At 37.4% G+C, this 19,615-nt stretch overlaps 1 protein-coding gene across 7 annotated transcripts in view; it reads left to right on the top strand.

The window, feature by feature from the left end:
- Positions 1 to 19,615, top strand: part of LOC103022571 (SRY-box transcription factor 13) — a 56,035-nt gene that overhangs the window by 29,510 nt on the left and 6,910 nt on the right. For 6 of the 7 annotated variants that reach the window (XM_022682316.2, XM_022682317.2, XM_022682314.2 and 3 more), the window contains exons 8-13: positions 4,852 to 4,928; positions 5,759 to 5,900; positions 8,345 to 8,466; positions 11,369 to 11,480; positions 12,696 to 12,863; positions 18,635 to 18,851. In XM_022682316.2, coding sequence (XP_022538037.1) covers positions 4,852 to 4,928; positions 5,759 to 5,900; positions 8,345 to 8,466; positions 11,369 to 11,480; positions 12,696 to 12,863; positions 18,635 to 18,851 — 838 coding nt within the window. The remainder of the gene's footprint in view (positions 1 to 4,851; positions 4,929 to 5,758; positions 5,901 to 8,344; positions 8,467 to 11,368; positions 11,481 to 12,695; positions 12,864 to 18,634; positions 18,852 to 19,615) is intronic. The other variant, XM_022682318.2, reaches the window with a different exon arrangement.

Raw genomic sequence — 19,615 nt, 5'->3', positions numbered from 1 at the left:
CATACCAGGGGACTGCTTTAATTAATACACGTTTATTAATATGGATGGGTAAACATGAACTGCATTTTATTCTAACCCATGTTCATGATTCCATCTATTGTTATCATTAAAAATGGTAAAATGCCTGTATTTAAAGGAGAACTCTGGTGTGAAATAGACTGGATGCAGTGAAGCATTCTGAAATACAGTGCTTTTAGTCGATGCTTCCAACAGGTTTACAGTGCTAATGATGGGGGCATAGTGTTGCCCATGCAAAGAAATCAGTATTTTTGCACCATTAAGAGAACACTGACAGCTAAAACAAAGACACTGATAACTTGGGGTAACATACTTCAAAATGAATTCTGTGGAAATGCATAAATATTATAAAGATATTTTCACCAACAGATGGAATGCTTGCATTCCCACTTTAAGCATGTTTATGGTGTAAAATAGTGATCCCTTTCCATGGGTAACACTATCAAGTAACCCCTATCACTAGAATTGTAGAGCATCAGCTAAAAGCGCTGTATTTTTGAATGCTGGGGTTGAATAAAGGTGGGATATTCGACAAAAGTTCTTACTTATTATCATCTTTCACTACGTCCATTTCACACCGGATTTCTCCTTTCAGTAGCTGTGTCCATACTTCTGACTTGTCAATTTAGATATTAGAGTTTAAAAACAAGAGCTGTCAAAATTGACCCTTCAGTAACCTTTTATTTTGTAAATTATTAATGTAACTATTTGTTTGAAAGGTATTGTTTAAGTGTGAAGCCCAGCTGCTTGTGTGTTTGTTGCTCTAATATAATTTTTGTTTCAGCTTTTTTGTTTAATATAGTGATTTTCACCTTAAAAGTTTTTCACACCCTAATTGAGGCTAATTCTAGAATAAAACAATTTCCAGTGATATTTATCCATCAGTGTAGTCAGTAATGTCTTTAGAATTTTTGTCTCAATGCTTGATTTCTACAGTATTTTTGTATGATTTGAGAGCGAGAGGCATAAGAGAGCTAAATTAGGGGTTTAGGGGTGGCAGAATTCCCCTTTTCTATGTTCAATACCGATACGGCAGCCTTGGTTTTCTCATCTGCTAATATTGAAATCAAATCAGATGCCTTCTCCCATTTTGTCTTATAAAATCTAATCTAACTGTAAATAATATATTTCTATGTTGAAAAACAATTATTCGCCAACTGTGAAACAAATGTTTTCCTATCTGTGAGGTCTAGAATACAGGGAACACATGTAGGCTTGGGTTGTATGGTTAAGCATGTGCATTACAGTGTAGGCTAGTGTATCATATCAGATAATGCGTTTTTTTTGTTTGTTTGTTTTTTTTCTTCCACTGTTTAATCCACTGGTAAGAGTATACAATGATAAAAGAACTTATATTGAGTTTTGGATCAGTACACCCCTTAGTGAAACCACTGACTGTATAAATGGAATATATGATGATGTATACTGTCACTCATTGGAACTCCTTACTCTCACTTGAGGTTAACCACTATGGAACATTTCACTCTGTGGAAATCAAGTTCACTGTCATGTCTTTTTTTTTCTTTTTTTTTTTTTTCTAAGCTCATTTTTTTTTTGAGCAAGAAGGACATGAGACAAATACACAAAAACTAATGTTCATCATAATCAAATATTTTTGATGTTTACAGTTCAAAGTTATCTAAATGTGTTTTTACACTAGCCTTTTTTATTCCAGTCCAGAGTGCGCTTTCTCCACGGGTTTGGTACACTTGCTCATGTGCGAAAGCTGCTTTAGATCCTAGGAGCAGTTTGGAATACTGATCCTGGGTCATCTCGAAATTGTTCTTTTGCTTCAAGCGTAGGAAGCTTGTGTTAATTTTGGTTAATTTTGTATCTTGGCTCTTCAACTTATCACATTATTTCCCTTTTCATTAGTTAATGATACTTAGTACCTAATAAATTTACACTTTAAACAGCATGATGATAAACGCTTGTCTAATGCAGACCTGCTGCTTATTTAGAGTAACTCCTGCACGATGGAATATCATGCACCGAATAAGTGCTGTTCTTTACCGCTTTAGTATTTTTATCGAGTATAAATAATAAAAAGCAGCTCCCACCGTAGTGTTTGTGAAAAGGGGAGTATTGGGTTTTACAATCAATCCACGGTTCAGAAAATGTGTGTCCATAGTTTGTATATTTAGGACAAGTGTGAAAACGCCCTAAAACATACACATGACTAATATTTAATTCTTTAAACACTGTGTAGAGGCTATGTAGACACACACTCAGTTCCTACAAGATAAAATGTTCGTTCTTATCTCTTTTTTTTTTTCATCTTCTTTATGCATTCTTTCTTTCTTTCTTTTTTTCTCCTTCCCCATCACTCAATAAAATGTCCTTTGTTTCCACATCCTGATACTGGTCATGTCAAAGAATACTTGACTGCCTCGTGTTGTGTAACTTAGCTTTCACGCTGCGAGTCCGCGGAGGAACCGGGTTTTTTGCCCTGTTCTTTTCGCATTGATCAAATGCTTTCTGCCTAAAAGATCTGAGAGCTTGACCTCAAATATTAACATCCCCCAAGCCTTTAAAGTTCTTGTTTGTACTGGTGTCTTGTGGGCAAAGGTCATGGGCTGCGATTTGCGTCTTTTGTTAACGTGTCGCAACGTTCAGCACGCGCTACGTCACCCAGGTGTTGGTAGGCATTCTATTTTTCTGCTGGAACAAAAACGAGAACTCACAATTACCTGAGCTTATGACCTGAGCACCTATAAATTTTTCGATTTGCCTTTCTCTATCCTCTCCTCCTTTCATCTCAAGGTCTAATTTTTAAATGGAAGTGTTCATTGTGCACATTAATGCTCTAGCACCCATGTCCCGCTTTTGGTTCTCTTATGTAAACACGACAAGCTCGTCTAGAGGTCAGCAAAGTTGAAACACTTCTCTGCATTCGCGCCGTACGACGCCTACCAAAGGCTCAGGGTTGTCCTTTCATTTAGAGTGTGTATTGATCATAGTAGATCTTGATGGGCTCTTCTTGCTCTGCCCCGCATCCGTTTCCAAGAATGGCATTGTCGAGGCATCCCTGTTCCGCTCAGTACAGCGTGTTCCTTCCAATATAAAAGGCTGGATTCATAATCTCAATGGATAGCAAATACACATTGTTATGTTTTGAAAGATGCATTCAAAGAACACAGCACAATAGTGCAACTGTAGCAGCTGGTCGATGCTTTTCTGCTTCTGAAGGACTTTGGCTTTGTGTTGTTGAAGCCTGGGGCAGGGGGGCCTGGTATTATGGACACTAGAGCTACACTGAGCTAATGGTGCCTTTGTGGTCAACGTAACATTCGTTTGGGGAGGGAAAAAAAACCCACATTGTCTAGCTTTGTCCCTATTTCTTACTTTTCTGTATTTCTTATTTGCGTTCTTTATTATTGTTCAGTGAATGATTATATAAACATGGTTTTCATTTGTTATTATTCCACACAATAAGGTAGATGAATAGATAGATGGATGAATAGATGTGTTTATTATGTTATCAAAGGACAAACAGATAGATCTATAAATAAATACATATTTGGATACATAGATGGAAGCATGAATGGACAAATAACTGGATATTGGATGGATAATCAGATTGGTAATTGGAAGAATAGATGCAGTTTGAGTGGATCTGATGGATTACTAGACAATTGTAAGGATCTAGATGGATGGTTAATACAAAATATATTGGTAGATATAGGGTGGATGAATGGATACAAAGATAGGAAGATGAGTGGACAAAAAGCTGGATATTGGATGGATGGATGGATAATCAGATAAATTTGTAATTGGATGGATGGATGCATATTTGAGTGCATATATTGATCTACTAAGTAGACCAGTGTTTCTCAACCAGGGTGCCGCGGCACCCTGGGGTGCCGTCTGGCTTCATCGGGGGTGCCGTCAAAATATTTCGCATCACGTGCATATTTCCTTTACAGAGTCAGCGCGTGTCGGTGTGTGTCCCAATTCACAGGCAGCATACTCTGGAGGATGCGACCCACAGAGATAGGCGGTGTATTACTGCGCAGCTGTGACGCAATCTGTCTTCGAATACAGCCTCCGAAGGATGCGGCCCCTAAATTGGGACACACTGTAAAGTTTTTCCCCCACGCGATGCACTGCGAGAGTAGTGTGAAGCGCTCAAGCTCGCATGGAACGTTTTTTTTTTAAAGAAGACTGCAGGTTCAGATAACTCTGAATCGGAGCCATTAACTTCTTCATCCAGTGGTAGTTCAGCAGTGAGTGTAGCAGAGTATTTCACTCGTTTGAAAAGTCTGCAGGTTTCGCGCTAATTGTAAATAACCCCCCCACCCCCCCTTCTCACCTGAAATAAAATATTCCGCCAGCAACTCTCCTCGTCATCCCCCCCCCCCCCATTTGTATACTGGGGTGCCTTGAGATTTTGCATACTTTTAAAGGGTGTCGTGATAGAAAAAAGGTTGAGAAACGCTGAAGTAGACGAATGAAAGGATAAAGATGAATGAATGGATAAATATATTGATAAAGACTTGAATGGATGGAATTACTGATTGGATGAACGAAAGGACAGATGGACTAACAGATTAAAAATGAGTGGATTAATAGCCATATTACCTTAAAGATAGATGGATTAATCAATTAAAAATACCTGTGTAGATAATTGAATGTGAATAATCAGATATAATGATCATTTGAGGCATGTAGCTAAATATATGGATGAATGTCAGAATTTCAATATAGATGGACCAGTAGAAATGGTTCAGAATTACCCAACATGATGATATATTTTATATTAGTTTAACATTTGCTTACAAACCACTTTCTAAGTCTTCATTTTATCCTTTTATCTTCTTGTCCATTTTTCAGTTGAATATCCCATGCAGCTACTCCCGAACCCCCACTCCACGCCTGTCAAAAGATCCAGCGGTACAGTCTTTCGACAGGTATGGAGTCAAATCTGTTCACCACTTTATGAATTTAACGTTTTAAATTGTATGAATTACTATTCAGTTTTTTGATCTTATGACTTAATTTCGTACTAGTTACTTGGTAAACTAGTTCCTGAATAAAAATGAGCAGGTTATAGGGGTGTAATGGTACGAAAATGTCACAATGATTTACACTGTGGTTTGGACCTAACGATTCGATACTAATACAATGTAACAGAGACAAAAAAGCACATAAGATTAAGCAGTTTTTATTGCAGTTTTTTGAACAGATAATTGTGCTACATGGATTTTACGGAATAAAATTTTCATTTAGTTGTTTTTTTTTTATAGTGTGTAGAGGTAGTTAATACAACATGTAGATTGTTAATGAGGCAGTAAAGTGTTAGCATGTTAGCATATTTTAAAGTTATAACTCGTACACCATGGAAGGCAGAACATCAGTGAAATATTTTGATACATATATTTTCAGACAAAGGTTTAAATACTAATGTGAGAGCAGTGAGAGATAAAATAGTGTATAACATAAGAAGGAAAAGGGGTAGGGGGGACGAACAAGACTACAGTTACCTAAGCAATGCTCACTACAATTACCCCAATACCATGCAAATCAAACGGATTTTAAGTTTGGATTTCAAAATGTGTTTACTCTATTCTCAGTTCAAATGTGTGAACCGAACCATAATCCCCTTACAGTGACCTTTTCCGATGTACCGTTACACCCTAGCAGAATAATATGAGAATAAAGCTTTGTAGTTAAGGTGATTTTGAGAGATTTACAGTTTAATTGAGTTGAATTTAAAATCCAATATTTGTTTGTATTATAGGAGAGCACTCAGCCCCTGAACCTCACAGCTAAACCCAAGACCCCCAGCCCACAGACTCTGGAGCTGACCTCTGCCCACCTGCAGCCCAGCTACAGGCCCAGAGAGCTGTCCCACAGCCCCCCCAGACCTTCGCTTAGCCTGGGTGCGTGAGCTACACCACTTTTAAAAGAATATTCTAGCATTTCATCAGTCAGAAGGGCTGAATCATACCTGCAACTACAGGGCAGAGGACAGTCTAGATGCTTTTTTTTTTTATTAAAGGAGCAATATGTATAGATTTTTGTTAAATTACAGTAAATATTGTATTCTTTATGCTCTACTGACTTGCAATAAGAAGAATAGCATTTTTATCATTTTTATTATCAGTCTACAGCTTTGGTCCATATGCTTTTTTTGATATATATAAATTCTTTCCCTGACAATTCTGCACCTCTAAGCTTGTCTAGAAATGCGTTTGCTTTTGGGTTCTCTAAAAACATGAATTACTCTTCCCCACTGCAGTCACATAATGATGCTTTTATCTCCTCTCATTTGACCAAGCACACTTGTTTGTTTTTGGTATTTTTGAGGTTGCCAGCCTTTCAATGTGAGTTTAGTGCCTAGTAATGTTGGCTAACACATAGCAACACCCAATATCATTAGTGAATAATTGAATGAATTTGTGAATTTCTTCGTAAAATAAAACAAATTCTAATAATTCCTTGCCAAGCTTCAGATTTTTTTTCTATTTGTCTGGACGTTTATCCAAAGCAAAGGGAGCAAATCAGCCTTTTTCTTCCTCTCTCCCTCACTCGCACCTCCGCACAAAGCTCTGCACAATCCTGAATGATTACAGCTTCACAGCAGAAGTGCAGCAGTCTACACACACAGTCATTAAGAGTGCCCTGCCTGCTCCTAACTGTATTGTATCAAGTATCGATCGGGCCATTTATTGATGTTGATTTGTTGTGTTTGTTGTGTGATCTAAAGAGCGGTTTTAGTCTGACGTGTGGAATTATCGGTATTGAGTTTCTGGTTGTTTTGTCCTCGTGTGCTCCCACTCTCCATCAGCTCATACTTCTTTACCCAGGAGAGATGGAGAAGGTGACAGCTCATCGAACTCCCACTCTTTGTGTGATCTTAAAGGATGAGGAGTATTTCTGAGAGAGAAAGGATGAGAGCTGAAGAGAGAAAGACTGAGAGAAAAAATATTCTAAGAGAAAAAGAGAGTGTTTGAGAGAGAAAGAGAGAAAGAAAGAAAGAAAAAGAGAATGAGACAGAAAGAGAGAGACTGTGAGAATAAGACAGAAAGAGATTCAGAATGAGACAGAAAGAAAGAGAGACTAAGAATGAGAGAAAGAAAGAGAGACTAAGAATGAGGAAGGAAGAAAGATTGGAAGTGAGAAGATAGAGAGAGACTCAGAGGATGAGAGGGGAGAGAGTTGAAGAGAGAATGAGAGAAGAAAATGAGTGGAAGAGAATGAGTTCAAGAGAAATGAAGAGAACAATAGAGAGGGAGGGAGTTAGACTGAGGAAAAGAATGAGAGAAAGAGTTGGAGAACAAGAGAGAGAAAATGAGGGAGAAAGTGAATGAGTGAGAGAAAGATAGAGGGGGAGGGAAAGATGAAGAGAGAGAGATAGAAAGAAAGAGATGGTGGGAGAGAGTGTGTGAGGGGGGGAGGAGTAGGGGAGAGAAAGATAGAGGGAGAGAGAGAGAGAGAGGGAGGGGGAGAGACGGGGACAGGGAGGCCTTGGAAAAAATATCTCCTCACCATCTGATATTACCTCTGAGGTTATCCAAGTGTCATCAGTGCCAGGCTTAAGTGTTTAGTCCTCGAGGGCTGGGATTGAAGGAGTGTTTGGGCCCCTGGAGAAGTCATTCTTCTCCTCACACTGCAGCACATGCCTGTATTTGAGGCATCGCAGGCAGTTGTCAGCGCACCAGAAAACCTGCTCCAGTGCCTGAGGAGAAAATAAATCTCCTTGGGCGTGCCTTGTTTACCTCTTAAGACCAACACCTTTTAATGGACTCCTCCTGTGTTAACAATACTGGGTCTTGATCTGTTCTGTAGAATTTTCGTACTTTTTGTTAGGAACTGTCTCGAGAATAAACGTAAGTCCCAAAGAAAAGTTAAATTCTTTGTCAAATGTCAAAAATTGTGCACAAAAATGTATAAAGATTGAATTGAATTGGATTAAAAATTGTAAATCTGCACTGTAGGTGCTATGATTGTGCTTAATGTGGTGTTTCCTGCTTGACAAATGTGACCTGTTCAGTGCATTCCCACTTGAGAGATATAGCCAGAATTGTTTTGTTTGGACACTTATTTTATGATTTACTGTTGCGCTCATCTAAATCTCACATTGCAAAAACAGGTAGACAGACTTTAGTAAGAACAATAGTGATATTGATTCTAGAGAAACAATGCTGGACCTCTAAGAGTTAAAAGACCACCTGCTTGGCACTGTGCTACCATGTGTCCTTGTGCTACTTAAAGAAGAAGTTCCTTAGGTATTAGGTGGAAGGAGGGAATGAAAGAGTGACCTTGTGTTAATCTCTCTCTCTTTTCCTTTCTTTCTCTCTCTCCCCTTCTCCTCTTTCTACAGGCTTCTTGGGTGAGGGGGACGTTGTGACCCAAGCCATCCACGATGCCCAGCAGCTGTTGCGTGGAGGCCAGGGCCCAGCGGGCCGAGAAAGGGACCGGGATAGGGACAGTAGCACGAGGCTGGTGAGTCAGCATCTTAAAGTGGCAAGCATTGTCTCTCTTTCTTTCTGTCTCTCTCTGTCTCTCTCTCTCTCTCTCATACAGGCGGTTATTTTTGTTCAGTCAGGACGTTTTTTTATTTTTTTATATATATATATATAAAGGTTTTCCCCCCAAAAAATATATACACACTACTCAGAATTTTGGATGAATTCTTTTTTGGATGAATCTGGTGTAAAATGGACTTGAAATTTGATAACGAGTTATAACTTGTGTCGAATAGCCCAGTTTTGTCCCCCCCCCCCCCCCCCCCCAGCATTCCGAAATACATCGTTTTAGCATATGCTAAAATGCTAGTGATAGGCACATAGCGCTGCCCATGCAAAAAAATCGCTGTTTTTACACAATTAATAAGCTCGAAGTAGCTCCACACTTTATTGTTTGTTGTTGTTCACTGTTAAAACACACAGTACCTTGAGGTAATTCTTCAGGCGCCGCCATCTAGAAATTAAGTCTTAATAAGTCAACTGACAAGCACAGATCTATAGGTAGGAGAGGGACACACACAGAGGTACTGTGTGTATAAACAGTGTTTTTTAATAAACTACCTGTGCATAAAAGCAATTTCTTGCATGGGCAATGCTATGTCCCTCTCACTAGCATTGTAAGCCAGTTGGGAGCATTGGCTAAAAATGCTGTATTTTGCAATGATTTGAGTGAATGGAAGAGGGATATTTAACAAAAGTTTGTACTCATCATGTTTCACTACACCCCGAAGTGCATTTCACACTAAAGTTCTCCGTTAATGAGACCTTCAAAATAAAGCAGCAACTATTGTTCAGCACCTCCCGAAACTCCTTTAAGATGCTGAGATCTGTCCTCAAAAAGAATCTAAAATACAAAACATATTCCGGTTTGTTTAACACTTTTTGTTTACAGGATAATTCCACTTGTGTTCCTGTACAGCTTTAATATAGTCTTTAAAATTACATTTACAATGTAAAATAAAAAAAGAAAGAAAACACATTTAATGATAATATGAGGTTTGTACATATTTTTGACTGGTACTGTATATTCATATATATATATATATATATATATATATATATATATATATATATATATATATATATATATATATATCCATACTAAACCCCTTCAAGACTCCTCAGTGACACTTGGAGCTTTCAGTGTGTCACTGCCGGTCATGCCCAAGAATGTGTTAATGGGACTAATGCCTCTCTCACGGAACACGCAGTCTAGGCCGGCCCACCATTGGAGGGCTCTGGGGTTGGGGTCAGGGTCGCATATTATTTTACACTGGGTCACATTAGCTCTTAAATAGGGGTTGTGTATGTGCTACTCCAGGCAGGAACAGCTGTTCTTAAACCCCACAGCGCAAATGGTTCGGTCCTATTCTGCATTCAGAGCTCCTGCCTTTTTTCGCTGTTGTTGGCGTGGCAATTTCTAAAGGCCCTGACACCTGTTAGCAATGCACTTTGTTCCTGCGGTGCTTTTAAATTTAACCGCAGGAAGATATGACAATAATTTACCCTTTGTTTGTCGTCAATAGAGGTTTTTAAGCATTCCTTGCAAACCTGTATTATTACCTGTCAGAGTTTAGACAACATCTTTAAGCCCTGCCCAGAAATGTGGCCATGCTGAGCCAAATATGCTTTGGCAGGAAAGGAGGGTGATGCTTGTTTGAGATTCTTTGATATGATATTTGAGCTTTTGTCTTTCTTATGCACACACACCTACACTCAAAGTTGTATCAGTTTGCCAAATATCCTTCTGATATACTTTAGTAAATAAAATAGGTAGGCTAGTCTTATGGAGTTTAGAGCACCCATGTTTCAATAAAAATATTCATATTTGATGCCACATATCTATATAATATATTTAATTACAATATACAATACAATATATTTAATTATATTGCAGTATTCGTTATATATATATATATATATATATATATATATATATATATATATATATATTGTCCCACCTTTTTTACTGTCTCAGGAATCTCCAATGAATGTGCAAAGTTGTTGCTGCTCCTTTAATTACAGTGTTTTTTTACAGCATAATATACACACGTCTTCTTTGTGTTAATTGATGGTGTTGATCACTCCAGATACCACACAAACCACCCATGTACAAATATTACAGTATTCATTTTTTGTATCTGAAATAAAATGAGTTTAAATATATACACTACCAGTCAAAAGTTTTAGAACGCCCCTATTTTTAATTGTCCAGTAGCAGTGCTGCATGGCCCAGACAAGCTGCTTTTTATTTTCTCCTCTTAGCAATAACTTTATTTCTGCACTTTACCTACCTATCAGACCTCTAACTCTTTTCTTTACTGCTAAAACTGAGACTTGAGTCCAAGGTTAAGGTGAGCTAAAGGCGCTGTTGCCATGTGGGTCAGCCAGAAGTCTTTCTTTTACCAGTTTTCTCCAGTTTCCAAGAGTTTTTGAAGGAGTAGGAACAGTACTTACTGCTCTTTGGCTTCGTCTGTACAGAAAATACTTATTTTTTTTAATAGTTACAGAGTTCTTTGTGTTTCTGCGTCTTTTTCTAGTTATTATGATTATGATGTAAGTGTGAATGTGCTGTGTTTAAGTGTATAAAAGCACTGTTTTACTACAGATAGAGTCTTTGTAAATTGACATTTTTTAAAATCCATTTCCAAAGCTCAGTTTATTTCCAGTGCTTCTTTTCCATTTGTAAGCTGTTAACCAATTATTTTTTTAACAATATACTTTTACATTACACTTTATATATAATTTTCCCAAAAAAGTGTGTGTGGGGGGGGGAAATGGGTGTTTATACAACTTTTGACCGGTAGCATATGTATTTATAATATCTTGCCCAGCCCTACTTCGATCTATATCATTTTTTTTTGTTGGTCTTTTTACAGAGCGACTATAATAAGGAGGTGTCCCGAGCTGACCGGCTGTCTCACATGGACCGCAGTGAAGATGGACAGTCAATGAGAACGAACGAGGAGCACCTCAGCAGTGATTCTGAAGGTATAAATCACTCCTAGCTTTTCGAGAGGACAAGTTATTTCTCGGTTCTGCTTTCAGATGCGGTGTAGAGATGGCTTAGAGTCGGGGTGGTGACTAGGCTCTGCTGTTTAGACCCGTTCTTTACATACTAGTTCTATTGTAGTTATTAAATAATTCCTACTACTGTACTTTATTGCCAATCACAATTATTACTACCCACTGCTCTGTCCACTATGGCTGGTAATGCCTTCAGTGACATACAGTTTCCTGCACAACTTTGAGAAAGTAAGGTCTGTTCAATTGGTCACTCACTGTAAACAAGTTGGCCAGTGTTCAGCCGCACTCACAAATTAACACCTCACAACGTATACAGGTGTGGCCAGGTTCTAAGGCAGGGGTGTCCAAACTACGGCCCGCGGGCCATTTGCGGCCCGTTTCTTTCTTTGGAGCGGCCCGCGAAGTATTTTAGAAATAGAATGAAAGATGGCTCGCTGATAAGCAGGATTTTATAATGTGAGATTCAGAGTTTGAACGCTAGGTGTCAGAAACGGGCCAAAGAGTCTAAAAGCGGAGGGGGTGCGCATTTCTAGTGCAGAAAAACGGGGCAAAAGAGTCTGAAAGCGGAGAGAGTGCGCATTTCTAGCGCAGAAAAACGGGCCAAAGAGTCTAAAAGTTGCCGTAATTAAGGAGTTTAATATTAAGAGACATCCTGAAATTAAACATTAATTTGAAAAATCTTAGTTTACACAACACTGTCAAAGATAAAGATAGTAAGTCAAGTAAAATGGTGTGTAAATGAAAGTAAGTAATCAGGAAAAAGTATTATTTAAAGTGGTATATTTCATTATTTGTTTTATTACAGAGTCTGTGGCCCGTGACTTCAAATATATTTCTCCTTCTGGCCCCCAACAAAAAAAGTTTGGACACCCCTGATCTAAGGATTTCAGACTTCTTTTAAATAATGCAGCCATAACATCAACACTATTGGGTCTCAAGGAGAAACGAAGTACAGTAATGAAAGACAAGTGTACCTTTTTAAGGGGATGTTCAAAGTACCCCATTATATTACATTAGAAATACAAAGGGCTAATCAGTAAACTTGTAATTAGCCTAGGAATTTATGACGGGCTTTGGGGTGATAATTAAAGACTCAGTTTGGGGCTGTAAATGAACAAAAAGTGTTGTGATGTGAACACCTGGGGCTGATTTCTCTTGTCTCACTCTGTTGTCCCTTAGGGCAGATCACAGTTCCTGGAGTGGGGGGCTACAGTGACAGCCGGACCACCTCTTCTGGGCATATCAAGAGGCCCATGAACGCGTTCATGGTGTGGGCCAAAGACGAGCGCCGCCGAATCCTGCAGGCTTTTCCCGACATGCACAACTCCAGCATCAGCAAGATCCTGGGTAAGAACAATTTTTTGTTAGCTTCATAATGTTTTAAACTGCTGGGATATATGACCTCAAATCCATGTTATGATTAATTAAGCATTTTACCTTAAATATGATTCATTATTTTATATTTTAATAAACAATCGACATGGCATTTTTCTTTGACATAAAATGCTGAAGTGCTTAAAGACTGAACAGGAAGAAGTTAAGTGATGACTCACACAGTAGAATGTGTTTAAGGGAAATGTACAAGAACACACAGTGACGAAAGTATTAACATTAATTAACAAATAAACAATGGAAAATCTAATTAGTTAAGTTTTTTGGTCAGACAACAAAGTGTGTAAACAAAAGCAGTGCAACTGCAGAAATAAAAACATTTACACTTTTTTACATTTTAGATTTCAATCAACTGTAAACAAACCATAAGATTAAAGGCGTCTCCTAAAAATAGTTTTCACGTTTTTGTTTTCACATTTATTTAGCTAACTGCTCCCAAGAGCAGTACATAGATTGGTCACAGCTTTACCCCTCTGAAATTAACAAGGTTAAATAAAACAGTGAATCTATTGAAAATAGAGTAGCAAGGCTAGCATCTCTTAAGCTTTTTCCTGCATACAAAAAACATCAGCAAGTATCGATTTTAAATATCTAGACAGCCGCCATTTCTAATGATGATTCTAAAAAATATAATTATCTCTCGATACTGATATGATTCCAATATCATCGTTCATCCCTAAAAATAACAAAATAATTATAATATATTAATCAATTAATTTGGCAGGTTCCATTACACTACAGGAAATGCAGGGGTGGCATATATTCTATTGTTTTGTTGCACTATATAAGTTAAATAACTGATGAAGAGTTCACAGAGAGCAGCTTTACAAGCAATTATGGTTCAATTAGTTATCTATCTGAATCATTAATTGATGAATTGATTATAAATGTAATACAATTCTATTATTAGGTGATTGAAATGAGCATTTTCTCAGCTACGTTTGAAATCTTTAAACGTAGTCTTACCCTTCTTCATTTCTTTCGTTCTTACTTTCTTCCTTATTGTTTGCCCCGTATTAACCCTGAAAGAATTTCGCCTCTGCACCTGTTTTGGCCGCATTCCATCTTTTATATTTCCGTCTTTGTGGAGCTAAACACATTGTTCTCCTCGCTGCATTCTCTCTCTCTTATTTTCTCTCTCTCTTTCTCTTTCTCCGTTTCCCCATACCTCTCGTCCCACATATTGTTGCCTGCTGCTTTTTTGATCTTGGTGTAAATGGTCCTCTATTTTGGTGCATCACCTGCTGCTGCCCCAGCACTGGCTGAGCATTCGGGACAGGGAGGTGGGCAGCGTATGAAATGAACACCCGCCACCTGCCCAGTGTGGGTAAATTATGGGGTGTGGCAAGTTTTGTCACCTGCAACAAAGGCAGAGAAGTAGTTCTGTGTTACTTAAACACATTTTATTAATAACACAACATTCGTATAGTAGTTGGAGTGTTGGGTTAACATTTTCATCAACATTTATGAGAACTGGAGACTACTAATTCTAATATATTTATTCTTAAAAACTGGGGTCTTGGGTCATTTTTCATGGGAGTTCTTCTGGCCACATCACACGTCTTTACAAACTTACGTCACATGTACAGTTTTACTGAACTCGAGCGGCTGGTGGAGCATTGGAGACTTCAGAAGGGAAACTCACAATTTACTCATAGTAAAACCAAATAAATGAAAGAGTGGAATTTCTGACTGGGCTCGTTCTCCCTCTCTCTGATTGAACATAACCTGGAATCGGATTTATCCACTCTGAAAGGAGACCACATCACACCCGCCCAGTTCAAAATGATTCTTCCATTTGCTCAGTGCAATTACCCATTCTTACCAGAGAGGGCCCTAAATCCCCCAAATTTCAAAATTTACAGACATCGGCTTTAAGCTACGTTTATATAGTATTTTTGTGCGTTTGTGCTATTAAATCGTATACATGGAATCTTCTTACACTTGCAATTATTAGTGCTAAAAGTATTAAGTATTAGGTGTCTATGGAGTCATTTACTATGTACAGTTATGTGCAGATAGTTCTTACAGATGCTATGTAATCTAAATGTATCTAGTAGCACGATGATACGTGTAGACAGTGTAAAGTTACTGTATACACTATTAATAAACACTACAAGCACTTTTATTAACATTTACTGCAATTTGTCATTTTAGAGCATTTATATTGGCCCATTTATCATGACGTATTTACACAAGGTAAAAAAGGGCATCTAACATTTTGGCAAGGTGTAAAATGAATAATGTGGCAGTATTTTCCAGGAAATGTGAATGTAAATCTGCGTTTACAAATGTTTAAGGAAAGTTACATGATTCAAATTTTAATGTGTAAATATAGACCTTTCAGCATAAATAAACATCCCCAACATCAACATGACATTCAAAGTAATTTCCCTAGAAACTTGGAAATGGAAATGCTCTCTGAAATTTACATTGAATAAAGGCTTTGTATAAAATAAAATGCTTACGAAAATCAAGCCTAATGTCTGAGATATTGTTTTACGATTGATTCACAGTTTTGATCTAAAAAAAATATTTAAAAAGCCAAATTGTGAAAATTTAGCACTACAAGACGTGTGTGTGCAGGTTTACTGAAGTTGGAGCTGGACAAATAATTACATTAACCCCAACTGACGCATTGTTTCCCATGTCAGTGATTTTCTTGTTTTATTTTGTTAATGCTCTTTAAAATTCTGTCCGTATTTTCCCCACTGTATTTGTTTATGGTACTGTCAGGTGACTAATTGGGGGAAGTCTATTTTAGGGTTGAGTTTTAACAAAAAAAATATCCATATTTTACACTAGGGCTGGGCGATATGGATTAAAAAACTATATCTCAATATTTTTTTCTGAATTGCGATATACGATATATATCTCAATATTTTTTCATCCTATAAGGTAATATCAAAAAGATACTTTTGAAACAAAGCTACATGTTCCAAATGTTATGTTGGTACCTTTTATAATTCAGTGCCATATCCTGTATATTAGAGTAGCCTAGCAGTTCTAGCAGCATTTTATGTAATCAACAACTGAAAGTCATTTCAAATATAAACATATATATATATATATATATATATATATATATATATATATATATATATATATATATATATATATATGTATGTATATGTGTGTGTGTGTGTGTGTGTGTGTGTTTAGTGAGTGAGGGAGGCGTGGCTAGGTGAGGCTTTACAGAGACACGGCGGGAGATATTGCATATGAAAATATATAGATATTTTTAAATCTCGATATATTGCCCAGTCCTATTTCACACAGTGTACAATATATTACGATACTCTATATTGCAATATCGATATATTGTCCCACCTGTAATCTTGATTTAAAGTATATCACTGACTGAAAGTTTCGTATTGCAAATAATTGCATTTAAAATATCTTTACCCCCGTTTCATTTTAGAACTACTGTATAGAAATTGGTAAGTTTTTCAAACCACTTTAAACTATTTTTTACATATTTTTACAACTTTTACATCCAAACAATTCAAATATATGTTTATGGTGAGAATTTGTAAATGCAAAGAGCACAAATACTTTTAAAACGTGTGCTGTGTTGCAGCCTCCTTTCAGAGTGGATGAATCTGGTGAATTCAGAGTTGACTCTCTTGCTCTCTCTTTCATCTCGCCAGCTCTCTTCATTTCTCATTCTCTGTTTATTTAGTTTAGTGAGCAATGAGAATGAGCAGATGAAGATAAAATGAGTTTACTGTACAGATATCTCCATGTTAATAGTAGCTCTTGTATCAGCACCATTTGCAGTGCTGTGTTTCAGTGTCTCAGGACCTACCAGACAACCATGTACAAAGAAAATATCTTTATTAATATAATTTAATTTATATATATTTGACCAGATATTGTTCAGATAAGAAACATTTTAGAGAACTAATGTTGTAATTGTATAATCTACCATAACTGAAGAATTACATTAATTTAAAAACATAAAAAAGAGTATGTAATGTAAATATACACTTGGCTGTGATTTTCTAACACACAGGAGGTAGCTGAATTTTTTCTAAGTGCGCATGAGATATAAGTTTAGAAAAAATTAGACATGTCATATTTAAACACTTGTTTAGCAGGTAACATTGAGTGAGAGACTGGTGTTGAGTGCGGCGCTTACAATTCACTGTAGACCCAACTAATTGATTATTTAAAAAATGATTTTAATTTATATAATTGATCAGTTGTTGGATCACTAAAATATATATACAGTGAGGAATATTAGCAGAAGATTCTACACACTGAGTAACAATACTGCTTTCAATTTAAAAGAAACAATCTTAAGGACTGCAGCTTTAACTGAATTTCAGGGTGTAAATAATTTCCCAGCTTTTAGTGGCAGGTGGGAAGTAAAAAGCTCATTTCAGGGTATAAAGGTGGGGCAGCAGGGGCACGAACTGCCACCTGGCTCCCTGGGCAACAGGAAAACAACACCCAGAGCCACCCCCCCTGTTCTCCCGGTGCCTTCCTCCCCCTCTTCCTCTGACAAAACACTCGCATTCCTTTCCATTGTGCTGAAGCTGAAGCACTCACGCCAGCCCTCCACCCCGAACCTCCTCCCCCCTCCCTCCCTCCCTCCCTCCAGCACATCTGAGTCACAGTCCCAAGCCTCGCAGTTATTCGCTTCCTTTGAACTGTTTACTTATCTATCGGCCCCTCAATCATCTTCACTCCGAGCCTGCAGCGCATTTTTCATCTGTCCTGAAGAACGCATTGTGTGTCTGTCTTTGTGTATACACTCCCTGTTGCATTCTTCTCCTGCATTGTGCTCTTTATTAATTAGCCTGCTGTATGCTAAAGGTCATACGAGTGTTTTGTGCTTAGATATTGCGACTGTCACGCAAAAACCTTGCTTCTCACTTTTTTGCATTTTTTGGGGGGGGGGGGAATGTATATCGTTGAATCTGACAATTCTTTACAGTGGTCCAAACCTTCATTATTAATGGAACAGCAGGAGTCAAATCCTTAAAGTAAAAAAAAAATTCCACATATGTTATCATTTTGAGGTGTTTTTTTTTTGTTCAGTGCAACACTGATGATAACAAGCAGGAAGTGAAACATATACAAAAACACTGTGTCCCAAAACCTGTGTAATAACATTAGTCAAAGACAACTTTTGGTTTTATGATTACACTACCTGTCGAAAGTTTAGAATCATTTTTATTGTTGCATTTTTGCTGCAGATAAATGTATAAATGAATCTATATAATTGTACCACATTAAAATAGTAATATGTAAAAAGATTAATGTAACGAAATCTAAAAAAAAAAAAAAATGTAATGATGGAAATGATGTTCTTATACAATTATTATCCATATTATGATATGATATATTTAGTCAAAATATATTGTATGGATATATTTGTACAAAAATGCATTGCTTTTAAATTACTGTAAAGTGTTCATAAATTTTTTTTTAAATCAACATATTAATATAAAATGCTTAATATTTTTTGAATAACTGTATGTGGAATCATTGCATAAAATAGAGTAATAATAATATAATAGAAGTTAATTGAATATAAATACCATAAAATTCAGTTAATAAAATGTTCAGTTAATAATAAACATGTATTGTATCACTAAATAAAATAATAAAAAACTTAGCTTTTCAAAACCATGTGAAATGTATTTATTTCTTTATTTATATTTAATTCCTCTTTAACCTGGCCTGACTGACTGGTGTCTCTCTACCTCCTCCTACAGGCTCACGCTGGAAGTCCATGTCCAACCAGGAGAAGCAGCCGTACTATGAGGAGCAGGCCAGGCTGAGCCGGCAGCATCTGGAGCGCTATCCCGACTACAAATACAAACCCCGGCCCAAGCGCACCTGCATCGTAGAGGGCAGGCGGCTGCGCGTGGGCGAGTATAAGGCCATGATGAAGAGCCGGAGACAGGAGCAGCGCGCCTCATACCCACCCAGGTGAGTTCCTCAGGTGTAGGCGTGTTCGTAAGTGTTCGTAAGAAATTGCTAACATGGCTAAGAATTAGTGGGAGTCAATGGAGGCCAGTATAGCATGATGTCATTCAATATTACTATTTTTAGCACAGTGACAAACACTTAAGGGCCCAAGAGGGGCATCTTAACAAACCCAGGAATCGAACCCAGGTTCAGTGACCAGTGGTCTATAATTGGTGGGATATAAGCCTCTATAACTTGTGTAAGTTATGAAGTTTTGAAATGACCAACGTAACAAAACAAATATCTCTTGACTGAGATTCTGCATTGTAAGAGTCTTTAAATTCATTTTAGGTCAGCTGTTACGTTAAAGTTGTAAATTTTAAAATGTTTGAATAAGTAGCATTCATCAAGTTACAGTGGATGATCATTTTGAATCATTTCCTTGTGCTTAGCAAAAGAACAGGAGTAGAAAAAAGAAAAACACATTTGACTCAGAACAGACTTATAATAGAAGCTAATGAGCAGGTACTGAAGCGTGTGCCTACAGGCTCCTATTATAAGTGGGTTTTGAGTCAACAGCTTTTACAGGGAAATTATTGTCTAGGCCGCTGTTCCTCACCTTTTGCAGCTTTACTGCCCACACCTCCACCGAAGGATTGCCAACCTGATTATTAACATATAAAACTAAAACAACTTTTTAACAGTTAGAATTTGATCAAGCGTTGCCTCTCTGATGTCAAACTGTGGGTTCTTTCCAGGTCACAGCTCTGCAAAGATTAGTGTCT

The sequence above is a fragment of the Astyanax mexicanus genome, chromosome 24, assembly GCF_023375975.1.
Source record: "Astyanax mexicanus isolate ESR-SI-001 chromosome 24, AstMex3_surface, whole genome shotgun sequence".
Lineage (NCBI taxonomy): Eukaryota > Metazoa > Chordata > Actinopteri > Characiformes > Acestrorhamphidae > Astyanax > Astyanax mexicanus.
The sequence above is the reverse complement of the archived record's forward strand: the minus strand, read 5'-3'. Positions and strand labels throughout refer to the sequence as shown.